Source organism: Orcinus orca, chromosome 1 (assembly GCF_937001465.1).
Source record: "Orcinus orca chromosome 1, mOrcOrc1.1, whole genome shotgun sequence".
Taxonomy (NCBI): Eukaryota; Metazoa; Chordata; class Mammalia; order Artiodactyla; family Delphinidae; genus Orcinus; species Orcinus orca.
In genome coordinates, this window is record NC_064559.1 from 6,280,976 (window position 1) to 6,297,214 (window position 16,239).

General features: G+C 35.3%; 1 protein-coding gene across 1 annotated transcript in view; it reads right to left on the reverse strand.

Moving 5' to 3' along the window:
- ADSS2 (adenylosuccinate synthase 2) overlaps positions 1–16,239 on the reverse strand; it is a 40,580-nt gene that overhangs the window by 22,789 nt on the left and 1,552 nt on the right. Inside the window, exons 2-4 of the mRNA XM_004284516.3 lie at positions 4,401–4,503; positions 3,539–3,607; positions 1,367–1,417 (exon numbers count right to left, since the gene is read on the reverse strand). Coding sequence (XP_004284564.1) covers positions 1,367–1,417; positions 3,539–3,607; positions 4,401–4,503 — 223 coding nt within the window. The remainder of the gene's footprint in view (positions 1–1,366; positions 1,418–3,538; positions 3,608–4,400; positions 4,504–16,239) is intronic.

Below are 16,239 nucleotides of genomic sequence, written 5' to 3' on the forward strand. Positions count from 1 at the left end.
TCTTTTTTAATCAGAAGCTTAAAATGGCCAACAAACATGACAGATTTATAACCTCCTTCCTCATAAAAGCAAAAGGAAACCTTTTTGTCCTCATCCAAATTACATGTTATTATTTGGGACTGCAAAGCTTCCTACTTTCTTTTTTTGTCTAGTTATGCATCTACACTATTACTCTGGAAACATAAATTGCAGTTTTGCTAAAAAATAAAAAACTATGAGCTCTTCAAAGAAAAGGTTCAGTTTAAACACAAGTATAATTGATAGGTAATATTTTCATAGTTTAAATAGGTGAAATACAAATGACTCACAGCCTACTTTGCTTTATGGAAAATACATAAGTATGTATTCTTTACATGTTATCTAGTCACACTAACAACTAGCAAAGTCTTCAGTATGGGAATACCAATCTACTCATGGACAACATATACGATAATATGAACTAATATAAAAGTGTTTTGCAGTGGTAATCACAAATTGTTCTTTTCAGATTTTATAGATTAAGAAGCCTATGGCAAACTATGAAATGAAAAGGGAGTTTTCACATAAAAGCTGTATGTCAATCCAGTACAGTTTACTTCAAATAAGTTATTTTATTGATTTCCTATGCATAGTATTCAAATCTGTGATTGTTATTTGGAGGTACTTAAGAAAATTTTGATGGGGTTGCCTCTTAAATGGAGGTCAATGCTAAAACTAGAGCAGCTACTGCCTCAGGAGACATACATATTTAAAGACAATTTAAGAGTTCTAATCAATCCCAGAAGTTCTTACATGGTTTATAGGTCTTTCTCTTTCCTGGCTATTGCCTCTTAATCATGTCACTGGTAATTAAAAATGCTATCACTTCAGAGATAGGATAATAACAGGGAAACAAACTTCAAATATACTGGTGGTGGTTGAAATTAATTTTAGAATCCAGTTTGTTGTAACCAATGGAGGAGAAGGCTAGTCTGAATAAAATCTGCATCATTTAAAAAGCAGTATTATTACATTTTAGGTACAATGAATCACTCTAAAGACTTGCCCGATGGGAGACCTACTTTTACATGAGTATTAATATGTGCAAATAAAAGCTCTTTGTATTTTAATGTGGCTTATTTTTTAATAGAAGTAGTGATGTCTCATGAAATACTGCTTAAATTATTCATCTGATTAGCTAATTCTTCAGAAATAGGTAAAATTTAACCTAGCCCTTATTAAAAACAAAAGAAAAAAATGAATAAGATTCCATGTATCTGAACCCAATTATTACAATTCATCCTACTTAGTGTTCAGTAAAATTAAAGACAAATTGGCTACTAAATGCTTTCATGTAATGTTTCTGATAAAAAGACAGTTATAAATAAATGTATTACGTCCCCCTTACCAATATGAGCTCGGTCAGATATGATAAGCCTTTTTTCCCAGCCTTCCAGACCTAGAGGGAAGGGAAAAGATACATTTAATTGTACATTTTGTATAATTTTTAGACTTAATTTCCTTAGAAATACACTGTTTAAAAGTCTTTTTCACCTAAGTAGTCATTTTAGCATCTTTTCTTCTGCATAGGAAATATGTTTAATAAGAATTTTCTCACCTGTCATTCATTATACAAAGTCATTCACAAATTCCTTCTAAATGTTTTGCTCTAAAAAGCTCCAAACTCAAGCCAGCCATAGCCACATAAAATACTTTCAGGAATCCAAAACAGAAATGGTAGGAAGTATCATTTTGTTGGGGGTGGGGTGGGGTGGGGGGGTGTGTGGAGAGGTGGGGGGGTGGGATGTGAGGGAGCGTGGGTGAAGTTCAAAGCAAGGGGAGAATTTTGAGAAAAGGGAGTTAATTTGGGGTATGGCACCCTTTCCCAAAAGACAATTATAAAAAGTGTGATTAGGGCTTCCCTGGTGGTGCAGTGGTTGAGAGTCCGCCTGCCGATGCAGGGGACACGGGTTCGTGCCCCGGTCTGGGAAGATCCCACATGCCGCGGAGCGGCTACGCCCGTGAGCCATGGACGCTGAGCCTGCGCATCCGGAGCCTGTGCTCCGCAACGGGAGAGGCCACAACAGTGAGAGGCCCGCGTACCAAAAAAAAAAAAAAAAGTGTGATTAAACAAAATAATAAAATGTTCTAATTCCTCCAAAGTACTGTCAATTACTGCACTTATCACACTGAATTATAAGAAGATACATGTGTCTCCCCATTTAAGTGTGAATGCCTGAGAGTAGGGGCCATGAATTTTCATAGTATGGGGTCTGTCATCCAATAAATGTTCAAGAAAAATGATTGTTGAATGAATAAATAAATGAATCTAAATATTCTTCTTTAAAGAGAGTAAGTTAGTAGGCTATATGCATTCTAAGGATAAGCCACTGAGCCCTATTTTCAAAACTAGTATTTGAATATTAAAAATTAGTTGTTAATTTTGATAATATCCAAAGATTTGTTTTACAAATATTCCTTATAGATTAAAGAAGTTATTAAGCCTCCCGCTCTATAGCTGTTTTTGACATGTAACACGTATTCTAAAGTTTGCTTAGGGAATATTATAACAAAATATTACAAAGAAACTCAATAAAGTAGATTCAGCTGGGTTAGATAGGCCAGAAGGAAAAAGAGTAGGGCAAAATTGTAAAGGGGATGAAGGACAGCAGAGAGCAGCAAGGGAACCTCAAGGTGACCAATTAAAAAGGCAGACACAACACACAGGTAAAAGTGCAGGGAAGACAACAGAGATAATAGCAAGACAGGATTCTGTGAAGTCAGATTTAGTTGTTAGGAACACTTGAGGATGGATTGCTACTTTTAAACGTGAAAAATAAACTTTAACGATGTAACAGAATTTAATTCTTTAAATATGAGCTAAGGGAGAACTACACTAATGCTTTTCCTCAATTGTGTATCATTTGCATTGCCACATTCCCCTCAAACCCTAGCAAGGTAGCCTAACTGAATGTAAACAGACTTCCAAAAATCCAGAAGAGATTAGAAAAGGCAGGAAATCAAGTCTTTTTTTTTAAAGATGGAAGTGGATACATTGCATAGAATAAGCATTTCCCTCCTTTGGAGGCAGGGACCTAAAAAACCTCTTTTGTCCCTAGGTTGTAGTAACCAAGGGAGTTCCAGATTCTCTAGGAAATGAGACTAAAAGTGCACAAAATGGGCTACAGTGGCTCTCTGACTGCCTTAAGCTAATTTTTGGCTTGTGTAGAAGTGTATGCTAACGAGCACAAATGACAAAATGAACTCGTGAATTTCCTAGAGTTTTGCCACCAGCATATAGTAATTCTAGCTACCTAGAGTTTGCAGATGACCAATGTGTAAAAAATCAGGACTTACACAATGACCTTGTTATGTTTGTCTTTTGTTTAGAACACTGATGATAATGAATAAAATTTAATAACTGACATTAAAAATTTTGTCCTACAATAATCTGCAATGTTAAAGTAGAAGACAAAAATGTTAAGTTTTTCTGGAATGAGAGCCCAATAATACTTCATTAAAAAAACAACAACAACAAAAAAAACTGGCTGCCAGACAAAGCAGACTCATTCTTTCATACCTTTTCCTTTTTGAACATTTTTTTCTGCTTCCTCAAACAACCCAGGTAGATGAATTACCACACCATTTCCTAAAAAACAAAAACCACAAATAAGCAAATCCCAAACTTAAACATCTATATCTATAATATAGACATACATCTTCAATAACCCTTTATCTAGAATAGTAGAAGAGTGAGGCACTTTGATTAGGAGGACATTCTAATTTATCAGGGAGTTACCACAGAAATGGTTCCAAGTTTTAAACGGTAGTATAATGTAAATACATAATAGAACATAATACACAGAATACAAAACACTAAAACTACACTCAATATAACTTGAAATTTCTTTGAAACAAAGTGAAACTATTATTTTGAAAGAAACTAGTTATATAGTTTTAGGCAAACTGAACCAGATCACAGTCTTTCAAATTGGGGACTCAAACCTATTAGTGGTCATAAAATCAATTTATTGGGTTGTGATGAGCATTTTTAAAAATAAAAGACTAGAAGAGAAAATATCAGATTGCATCTTATAAGCGTTCAGAACCAGTCAATGAAACACAGACCTCTTGTATTTCTTACTATGCTTCACAGTGTTTGGAAAATTCATTTGATGATCTAACACTTTGTTATACAATTAAGATTGCCAATGATCAGAAATAAATGCAAAGTAATCATTCCAAAAAAGTTATTAGTGCTAAATGATCTAAGAGAGTTGTAAAACAGCCAAAGTTAGGTATATTCCAGAAGGTACCACTGTCAAGATTAATAAGCAATAAATGAATCATTTGATTAGAGATTAAATAAGTTTAGATTATGAAAAATAAACACTATTATCAATTGGGGAAAAAAAGTCCCTAAATTCAGTTTATATACTTACCAATGAATGCCGTAACATTAGGATTAATTATTCCACTAGGTAAAAGATGAAAATCATACTCCACAGAATCTACAACAACTGTATGGCCAGCATTATTTCCTCCCTGAAATACAAGATTGGGAAAAATGAACCTGACAATAAATATGACAAGTAATATATCTCCTTCCAAAGTGAATTAATGACCTCCTGCTAAAATGTCAATAAGGCAACCCAAGTATTTGCCGTGAATACTTATTCTTTACAGGCTTTACAATAGTTTGTCTATCCTCTCTCCTTTCCCTACTTGAATGGTTATTCCTAACAGGATCTGGAAATTGGAAAGTTCAGGTTTCTGGAAGATAGGAAGACGTATCCCTTTTTATTTTATTTTATTATTATTATTTTTTGGCTGGGTTGGGTCTTCTCTTCATTGCTGCATGCGGGCTTTCTCTAGTTAAGGTGAGCGGGGGCTACTCTTGTTGGGATGTGCAAGCTTCTCATTGCGGTGGCTTCTCTTGTAGTGGAGCATGGGCTCTAGGCGCGTGGCTTCAGTAGTTGTGGTACGTGGGCTCAGTAATTGTGGCTCGTGGGCTCTGGAGCGCAGGCTCAGTAGTTGTGGTGCACAGGCTTAGTTGCTCCGCGGAATGTGGGATCTTCCCAGACCAGGGCTCGAACCTGTGTCCCCTGAATTGGCAGGCAGATTCTTAACCACTGCGCCAACAGGGAAGTCCCATATCCCTTTTTAAAAGAGAGAAAAAAGCGAACAAAGTACAGGGAACAATTAGTTTGTTATTCTGTTTCCGGCACTATGTGGAACATGTAGCAATCTAATTAAATTTCCATAATATTTATCTTAAAAAAATCCTTAAAATAGAAAAATCTATCCAGTTACCCTAACTTGACATAAATATTCATATAATTCTCATTGTCCTAAGAGTGTGTCAAGCAACTCTGTGACCTAAAATTATTATTCTTACATGGACTTATCAACGAGGATATCTCCCAAGTAAATCCCTCAAACATTGGTTATCCTGGAGAATAATTTTTAAATTTTAAAATCAGTCTCATGAGTTTGGTTAGTGACCGAGTCCTTGAATCTGCTCATCTCTGGCTAAAGTAATACACTGGGTCAAGGAACCTCTAAAGCTGAGAATCATAGCATAAACCCATGGTGAAACTTCCACTCTATGAAACAAAATGTGAAGTTGAATTATAAAAATTAGGTACAAAGGAGACTGAATATTAAGTGACCAGATAATATTTCTAAGTTTAAAAAGCATGGGGAAAAGACACAAATCAATTTGATTATGTTTAAACTTCTACACAATACTAACAAAAGTTTTAAAATAAACAACAAACTAGGAATATATTTGAACAAATAAAAGGTTTAACAACATCTTTGTGGGACATTTAAAAAAAAAAATCAAAACGATATCTCCTGAGGATGACTAGTTTAACTTGATCACAAGGCTATTTGACAAATGTATTTTACTTACTTTTACCATCATCATCATGAATTCACAAAAATGCCAGAAAAATAGGTCCTGCAAAAATATCTTCAAAAAAGCAAATACTTATTTACACTGTGTTTTGCACTGTACAGAGCAAAGAATTCCTTGCTTAAAGACTAGTGTATGTCGTGTAAATTAAAAAAAAAAAAAAAAAAAAGACTTGGTGGTGGTGGCCTATAGTCCACAAGATAACAGGTAGATGACAAGACACAGGAAGGACAGAAGTGGTAGTGTTAAGCAATACCTCCTTCACTTGATACCATCAAGGCAACAGGTGAATATTTTTTACTATTTATTTTTTGTAGGCAACATCTGCATATGATACAAAAGGCACAGAAGGATGCACAATAAAAAGTAAAGTCCTTCCCATACTCCACCCTCCCCTTCCCTGCTACAAGGCTGCTGTTACCACTAGCTTTTTGTGTCCTTCCCTAAGTAATTTTGCATATACAAACACATTTATACATTGTTTTATTCCACCTATACAAATGGTAGGAAAGATACACACCTGGGCAGCTTGCTTTTTTACTTAACAAATCTTGGAGCTCATTCCATAACCTTGTAAACAGAACATCTCATCCTTTGAACAGCTGCACTACATTCCTTTTTATATGGACACATAATTTATTAAACTGGTCCCAAAGAAAGACATTCAGATTGTTTCCAACCTCTTGTCATTATTAACAATGTTGCAATACACTTCCTGGTACACACTTTACTATTATTTCACACTTGGCAGGTTTATCACCAATCCTGACAGAATCTTAAAACATAGAATATATTGATCTTAACTTAGTCTTTTTTAAATAACTCACAGGACAATTCTTACTTGGTTTTTACGGTTTTCCTTTTACTCTATCCCTCATACCAATATTAGCCTTTTTATCACAACTTTTTATGATTTAGGAAACGTCCCCCAACTTTTCAGGAAAAATCTTTTCAGAGTATGAAGCTCACTAAAATTTCCTCAAATCCTAGGAAAGTGTTAATTTGTTATTATAACTATTTACTCTAAATTGTTATAAAACACTAAATTTAATGAATTTGTATTAAATTGTTAATAGTATTGGTGACTTTGAGACCAACAACCAATAAAGCATTATTATTTAAGCAGAACCAGTTTTCTTTTTAATCCATCATTTGCTTAATATAAAAAACAATCTACTCTGTAATTTTGATGTAGACCTTTAAAGTAAGTCTCCTTTACACAAAGTTATTTTTACAGATATACTAATCATTTGGTGAAATAATTTACACAAAGTTATTTTTACAGATATACTAGTCATTTGGTGAAATAATTATTAACTCGGTTGTTCTTGTGTGTAACAAAGCCTACTACTCTCTTAAGATAATATCTTACCAAGACAGGAAGTAATGATGGAAAGATAGTGGCTGATATGTTTGTTTGTTTGAGGCAGGTGGTTGTGATTGGCGATAAATGACTTGAGGGCGATAAATTGCTTTAATTCTTTGAGTCCTTCCAAGTTTACATACAGGTAGTGGTTCAGGCTGGAAAAGTTCAGCTGCAGAAGGCTTGAAATCACACTTTAGTGAACAGCTTGCTCACTCAAACATTGACCAAGATTTTTCAATAACCAATGCCTTATTAAGGATTACTATATGGTTTAAATCCCATTTAAATTGTTTGACTGAGTAGGAAAATATGGTTAAATAAACCCAAGAATAACCCTAAAATTTTCCTTTTAAGGAGTTAGGGGAGAAAATGTAAGTGCTTATTAGTATATTCAGTCACTAGTGCCCTAAGAGGGAGTTGGGGTATAATAGCTTCTAATCTTGAAACACTCACTGTGCAGAAAACAGTCCTGAGGTGAACTGAGGAGCTACTCACAAGGAATTTCTTGACAAATTAAATCTACATATATAAAATAAGTTTGAGGATAGGGTCATTTCACCAAAATCCCCTGATGAAGCTTCAAATTTGAAGTGGCTACTTGGACGCTAACCTAAAATACTTATAAATTGTGTGGAATATACAAAATTCTTCTTGGGAGCTCAGGAAAGTGTCCTGAAACAGAGGTCCATGGAAAGGTCACATGTTATTAGCAGATGGCAAAACAAAGACGTTTCAATAGGACCACCACTGCCAGCCTCACCCAACCACAAATAACCACAAATACTACGAAGTTACAAGGGCAGATACAGTCCTCCCTCCATATCCACAGGAGATTGGTTCCAGGACTCCCACAGATACCAAAATCCAGAAATGTTTAAATCCCTTGTATAAAGTAGTGTGGTATTTGCATACAAGCTACGTGCATCCTCAAATATACTTTAAATCATCTCTAGATTACTTATAATACCTAATACAACGTAAATGCTATGTAAATAGTCGCCAGCATGGCAAATTCAAGTTTTGCGTTTTGGAACTTTCTGGAATTTTTTTTCGAATATTTTCGATTGGTGGTTGGTTGAATCCTTGGATGCAGACCCCAGGGATATGGAGGGCCAACTTGAACTGCAGGCTCCCACGTTTGTGATGGAATGCTTCTCACATGGGCAACTCTATGTAGTATGTACCAAGATAAGTAGCAAGGACATACCTGTTTAATTATGCTTAACAATTCTCCTAAGTAGCACTGGGAAGGCCAGATAAATGATGGGAGCTAAATATATCCTTATTTCTACTGATACTTTTAACAGACTCCCCAAAGCAAATTTGGTAAACTATCCTCCCAGATACAATATTGATCACATACTAATAGTTACATGTAACTACCTCTTGCTGCTTTGCTAAATTCCCATAACACTTATAATCCCAGTCATTCATGCAGCATTTAACAAATATCTCTAATTATCATAGCTGTATATTTTATACTACCTAACTAAAAAAACAAATATGTTCACTTAATTGCTATACAAACAAGGAGCTGTGGAATAGTAATTAACGTTGTTTTCCAGATCAATTATTATCAATAGAGAAAATATTTCTTAATGAATCTCAGATGTCTTAATTTTTGAACATTTTTAATTTTAAAATATCCCATCTAAAACCCCAAGAAACAAACCAACCAGTGGAGCCCAAAAAAGTGGCTGCATAGTGTGTGGCAAGTCTCTTTGAGGAAAAACCTAAGTTTATAATGCCTTATATGATATTTTTTCTTATATTAAATAACAAGAACAAATGTAAAATTCAGTGGGGATAGATGTGAGATGATCTTTAAGTACAAGGACTCACTACTTCTTTGCTTCCCCCGCAGTGACCAATAAAGTTCTATGACATTGTTAGTACTTATTTGATATGGACTGATTAATTTTAGGAAACAAAACTCTACAAGTCTGAGACAATAAAGCCATTCTATAGCCTCCCAAAACAGAATAAATGCAAATTAATAGTATTAAAGTAAAGAATATATCAAAAAAAAGAAATCCAGTCATCCAATCAGCACTCACCACAATCACAAAAACATCCCCTAATTTGGTGTTTATTTTACCTATTTTCTTTGACCATTATTCTTACATTAAGATTGAATGTAAATATCAAATAAGCTTCCTAATGACCAGGAAAAAACTGTATCTCATTGAAATAAATTAGAACGTTATGATGGGGGCGGGGGGAGCAGAACTAAAATTCTGTGTTCTCAAAGATGAAGAGCAAAGTTTCTTGTATATACTCTTAGTTTTTAAAAACCAATACAGCTAACGCTCATTATTTTAATTATAGTTAAAATAATAATAACCTATTTAACACCAAACATTCTTCCCTCTAGAAAAGCACTAGAGGTCTATAGTGATATTAGAAAATAGTTTACAAATGAGAATCACCCTGAATTAATGTTTCCTCATTTCTTAATTTTCCCATATGAAATTAACTGTAGGTCAGCTATACCTTTTGTATGTTCAGACCCTCTGCTTCCCTACCCCCTCACCGCTTACTTTGTAAATCATAGTAATCATCCCCTCTGGCCACAGTAATTGATCCAGACAGGGAAACCTGATCCAAGCTTGAGCCAGTCAAGCTCCTCTCTCTTGGGAATTTGATTTTCAAAGTCAGAGATGGCTATCACCTAAGGGAGCATCCTAAAGGTAAAGGCTGCCAGTTCTGGCTGCTGAGATCCCAGAAGCTGTCTGCCTTTGTCTCAGGCCACTTTAAGGTTTAGCCATCTTGGTCTTCCTTTAAACATATTGGCATTTTGCTTAAGACAATCTCTTTCCATTGCTTGCAGACAAAGAATCCAAATGATTCACAAAACAAACTCATTGCAACATGGTATGTATACAGCTGGCTCTCTAAGTTCACATCTTGTGCTAGTAATAACTGAATATAAAATGATTAACTTATGTACACCTGAAACTAACTGTAAATCAACTATACTTCAATTAAAAAATGATTAACTTCTAAATTTTAATATTTATGCTGTCAAGAACAAACCTCTAAAACATGGTACTGCAGGATACAGGGATGATACAATATTATTTAGTATTTAGTTATTTTGTAACTGTTCTCTTAAATATCATATAAGGCATTACAGACTTATGTTTTTCCTCAGAGACTTGCCACACAATATGAAACCACTTTTGGGCTCCACTGGTTTGTTTGTTTCTTGGGGTTTTAGACAGTATATTTCAAAATAATAGTATTTAATTCTTTTATATTGTTTCCATGTGTACTTTTTTTCCCCCCAATTTAATTTTAAACTTAAGAAAGTCAGAAGACAAGTGTTTTAAAGTTTCTTTCCACCACTCCTCAGAACCAGAGGCTGTCAAGACCAGCTCTAGAATAAAAGTTTGGATCAGGAAATGTTGATATGTGTAAGTTTCTAATTAAGAAGGTCCAGGAGAGATTTAAAAAAAAAAAAGAAAAAGAAAAGAAAAGTAAAAAAGAAATTTAAACAGGAACAAAATGACATTAGTCTGCAAAAGTGACTCCCGAGTATTAACTTCTTAGTTTGCTCCTAGGTCTTCCTCTTCCCCAAATCACTCGGGCAACTAAGTGAGTTTCTGCTGGGAGAGGAGATGAAGGCAGTGTTACAACCCGAAACAATGATGTCTCTTTTTAGCAATAGTGTTGTGGGCTAACAATTTCATGCACATAGCCAAGAGGCATTTCTCAGGCCACTTAGGCCTCTAAAATAGTATCTGTCTTCTCTTCTCTTTGTCTTCTTTTTGCTCTGAATACATGAACACTGTACAGTAATCACAGAGCTCCAAATGAACATCAATCAAGAAGTCAGAGTAAACACTGTGGATTACAGCAGAGCACAGCAATGCCTCAGACCCCATGACTTTGAACTATTCCAGCAATCAAGAAAGTGTTCCCACTTCCTACCTAGTCTTCAAGCTTCTTAGAAACCTAACAATCTTTTGAGTTGGTGCTTATTACCTGTGCTGTTTTTCTTGGTAAACACTGAAAGGCCTGTGTCCCTTTCCTGATGAAACACTTCACTATTTGCCAAAACTAAAACAGCAATCTACAGCAATAAAGCAATTATAAACAAGGATGACTGTTCTTTTATAAAAACATTCATATAATTGCAATTAGCTTATGATTTCAAAGTAGAGCAGGTTTAAGTTACTAGCAGTAAGTTGATCAAATTAAACTATTCAACAGTAACCAGACACACTAGATAGGAAAACATATACAGGGTATCTGAATTTCTTTTTAGCAAAGACATCCAAGTATACTGCTCAGTTATCTCTTAAAGGCTTACAGTATCTACTTTACCTTACAGTATTATGGTTACCTTCCAGTTTCATACACAGATAAATGTCACACAAATGATAAAAATCTCAAGTACCTTGTATTTTGTACCTTAAATTACCATTATAAAACAACTTCTCACAATGAAAATGGAATGAGGCATGGCCTTGGAGGACCTCAGGTTCCTAATTAAGAAGCTCTAGACTCTAGGTACCAAACTCTAATATACACACTTACTAAACAACGGTCAGAGATGACCAGGGTCATAGTCAGGAAGATCAGACATGCAAGCAAAAAATGCATAAACCAATAATGTTGTGCAGCTCTCTAAATGCTTGATAAAAATTCACTTAATCATTACATTTATGGAGGTATTTTCTTAAAACACATTGAAATTGAACTGCAGATTTCAAGTCAAAAAAGTTTTCTCTCATGAATAAAATTCTTCCTTTAAAAGGGTGTTTAAAAGCTTGACACAAAAATCCCATTTTTAAAAATTTCATGGGACCTCTTATTTTTTAAAGAGGAATTTTATTATATTGAATTAAATATAATTAAAAGTTGGTCCAATGTAAAGAACCATTCCGTCTTGGAGCCAGAGTAGCCATGGGAACTGTCCTCTATTTACTGTTCTTTTCTTTCTTTCTTCCTTTCTTTCTTTTTCTCTTTCTTTCTTTCTTTCGTTCTTTCTTTCTTTCGTTCTTTCTTGACTGAAGTATAGTTGATTTACAGTGTTGTGTTAGTTTCAGGTGTACAGCAAAGTAATTCAGTTATACATACATATATATTTTTTTAAATAAATATTTACTTTTCGCTGCGTTGGGTCTTCATTGCTGCACACGGGCTCTGTCTAGTTGCGGTAAGGGGGGGCTACTCTTCGGTGCGGTACGCGGCCTTCTCATTGCGGTGGCTTCTCTTGTTGCGGAACACATTCTCTAGGCGAACGGGCTTCAGTAGTTGTGGCTCGTGGGCTCCAGAGAGCAGGCTCAGTAGTTGTGGCACACAGGCTTAGTTGCTCCGTGGCATGTAGGATCTTCCCAGACCAGGGATCGAACCCATGTCCCCTGCATTGGCAGGCGGATTCTTAACCACTGTGACACCGGGGAAGTCCCATACATATATATATTTTTTTCAGATTCCTTTTCCCCTTATAGGTTATTACAAAATATTGAGTATACTTCCCTGTGCTATACATACTTACTGTTCTTTTCAATTGCTTTCCCCAGATAATACTGAATACCTCAATATCCCTTTGACGTTAGATAAAAGTATTCTAATATCACCAGTCTTCACTTATTGGTATGTAGCTCAACCACATTAATCAAAATCTGACCTAGTCCCCAAAAGATACTATAAGTAGATTTGTATTCAGTTACAGTAAGTAAGCTATTAACTATATTATCAATTCACCAGTTCACTCTAGATTTGTTCTAGGCAAAAGTTTTTCCTAGAGATACTTAAAACTAACGAACTAACCCACCCGTTCTCACCAAAATTAAAGAAACAGAATAATATTGATCTGATACTGAGATAACCTCATATAATTTAAAATATATATGCCTCAAAAATAGAGATAATGGTATATTATATACACTAATACAATAAGTTTAAATAGTGAACAACTTGAGACATCCTCATCGACCAAACTTTGAGATCTACTGCCCTCAACAAGGAAAAACTATTTACTAGAATCACAGAGCATTCAACTGAAATTTGCTGAGGAAATACACAAAAATGATACAATTATCAGTTATCTATTTTCTCATAGATACAAGAAATAAGTCTAAAATAAACTAGTAAAGCCTTTGAACATAATGGTACGTGAAAAATACTAGCTAAAAATACTACTTAACAAATGTTAATCCAAGGAAAGTTGGGGATTCCACGTTAAACTCATGCCAATAGTCAATTAAATTGTCTAGGGGTATATTAAAATAATACAGGAAAGGGCTAAACTACTGAATTCACAGAAATTTCTAAGGGTGATCCAGGTCACCCAATAAATATTTGTTGAGTATTTACTTCCTCTCTGCCTCACACAGTACTGGATGCTATGGAAGAAAACAAAAAAGGAACAAGTCCTCTTTTTGAGAAAACGTACATTCTAGTAGGGAAAACACAGTAATCCGAGAAAGCAGGAGTTAACCAAGTACACCACACTCTGGTATACACTTATGTAGGCACTTGGGAAATACTACACATAAAAAACAATCCTGATAGGAGACACAGAAATAGCAATTGTTATAACACTGGAAGAATGGCTTACCTTAAATGCTAATTCTCCACCATCTTCAAAATTATGGGAAGTGGTTTAGAAGATAATTTTAGCTGTATAAGGTCAAGGCATTAAAAAACACTGAAATTATTCTCTTTTAAATTATCTTTCAACCTTTCTGATTATTTCAAGGAGAACGCCTCAGTTGCGGCTGGTATGTCTTTTACATTTCTCTATCACTTGCTAATAGCTGGTTTCAGAGCCTTCAGCAAATACCAGCATCTAGCTATAAATTAACATTTTTTTTCATTGTGTTTACTTTTATGGCCAACTTTATATAGCAAGTGACAGGATATACTTTCCCTTTGTAATTAATTTTAGTTGAGATTTTCTCTTTATATTAACTTTAAAGCCCTGGGGAAAAAACACAAAGAAATACTCTTCTACCTATTCCTGATTACAGGCAACTTCATGCCTGTAGTTGTAGCTGAGACTACCAAGCTTTACTTTCTCCAGAACAATAAATAAGCCCATGCTTAAGGTCTGGTATAAAGTACAATAGTTAAAATCTCTGTAGTTTCTACTCAACAAAATAAAGAAAATAAAGAATAATAGTTTACTTTGAGAGTATCTGGGGAGAAAAAAACCCAGTAATATTCTCCTAATAAAACTATTTTTGTGTTGCCAGGAAGGAGGCTTCCTATTCCCATACTTTAACCCTTCGGAAAAACCTGTACTAGTCCCCTTCTCTATCCCCACCCTGGGAAATACTTGTTTAAGAAACAGTTGTCCACTAGACTATAAGCTCCCTGTGGGCACAAGCCCTGCCTTTTTCAGCTTTTAACTCTGGGGCTAAGTGGTCCCCTGTAGATATTCATTATGTGATTGTTGGATGAATGAACTGTGCCAGGAATTGGTCCTATACTTAATTCTTCTCTTTTTCTTAAAAGACCTATCGATTTAAAATTAAGTCATCCTTTCATGCAAGTCCTACACACTTATTTAAGGATCTAGTGTATCTAACAAGTTATAAGTAACTTCCTATAAATCTTGAATCTAAAATACAGGTCTTAAGTGCTATGATGATGAAAATGCCACTAGTTTTGCTTATATTCTTTCCAAACAGGCATTTTAAATATTAAAATATATAGTTAAATGCAGTGTCAGCTTTTCTTTTTAAAAAAACTGTATTTTTACTGGAAAAAATTCCTTATTTTATGATTCCATTAGAGATACATTATGTGTATACCACTTCTGGAGAAAGACTGTATAAAACCTGAGATTATGGCATGAATATGACAAAAATATACTGCTTAAACTCTAACAAAGTGCATATTATTTTCAATAATACACAAAATTTGAATCATCAAACATGGCAATTCAAGCTCAAAATGTTTTTCCTAAAGTTGACTTTTCCCAGCTCTCTATACATACTTATTAAGAATTTCAACATTCCATAACCATCAATTTTATAAGTCAGGAGAACTTCACTAAGTAGATGTCAGCTTACTAGGACTGACCAGATGATATAAAGTTACCAAGGTGAATCACAAGGGATATTCTTAAGTCTATTCATTACTTATCTGCCTGCACTAACAAGACGTAAGAATCCTTCTAATGATGAGCTCTTAAAAGGCACTAGAAGAATACAACACTTTTTAAATTATATAAGGAAGGTAGTAAGTCAAAACTTTCCCGGTGAGTAAAGTCTGCCTAACAAGTCTGCTCATATGTTTCTTCTCTAACTTCAGCTAACATTTTGTTTGTTTGTTTGTTTGTTTTGCGGCGCGCGGGCCTCTCACTGTTGCGGTCTCTCCCGTTGCGGAGCACAGGCTCCGGACACGCAGGCTCAGCGGCCATGGCTCACGGGCCCAGCCGCTCCGCGGCATGTGGGATCTTCCCAGACCGGGGCACGAACCCGTGTCCCCTGCATCGGCAGACGGACTCTCAACTACTGCGCCACCAGGGAAGCCCTCAGCTAACATTTTAAAGCCAAACTTGGCTCCTTCTCCGTCACTTCTCTCTAGACTTTCCAAGGGCATCAGATCAGATTGGTCCATGACCTCCTTCAAGATTACTTTTTACAGTAACACAGTAGCACCTTCTCCAATCAACAAACTAATTCTACTACGTTTCAAAGGGATGTTAAAACTGAGGATCTTCCAGAATAAAGGCAAAATGGTCACATTCCCAAAACCTTCTTACAAGCCATAATGTAGCTGATCCCGAGCACTACTATTTCTGTGTAAGGAAGATGTCAGAAATGACAGTGAAGTAAATAAACAGGTCTCAGCCTCTCTCCCCTCCTACCCAGAAAGAGTTAGGTATATTTTCATACTTCTTTCCCCACAGCACAGCCAGATCTGATTTTAAGACAAAAGGAAGGTGAAGGCCAGCCTTCTGGAGCAGCTCCTAAGGCAGTGTGAGGCAACCCCTTTAGGGGTGTTATTAAGTAAGGTATGCGTGTTGCCAGAG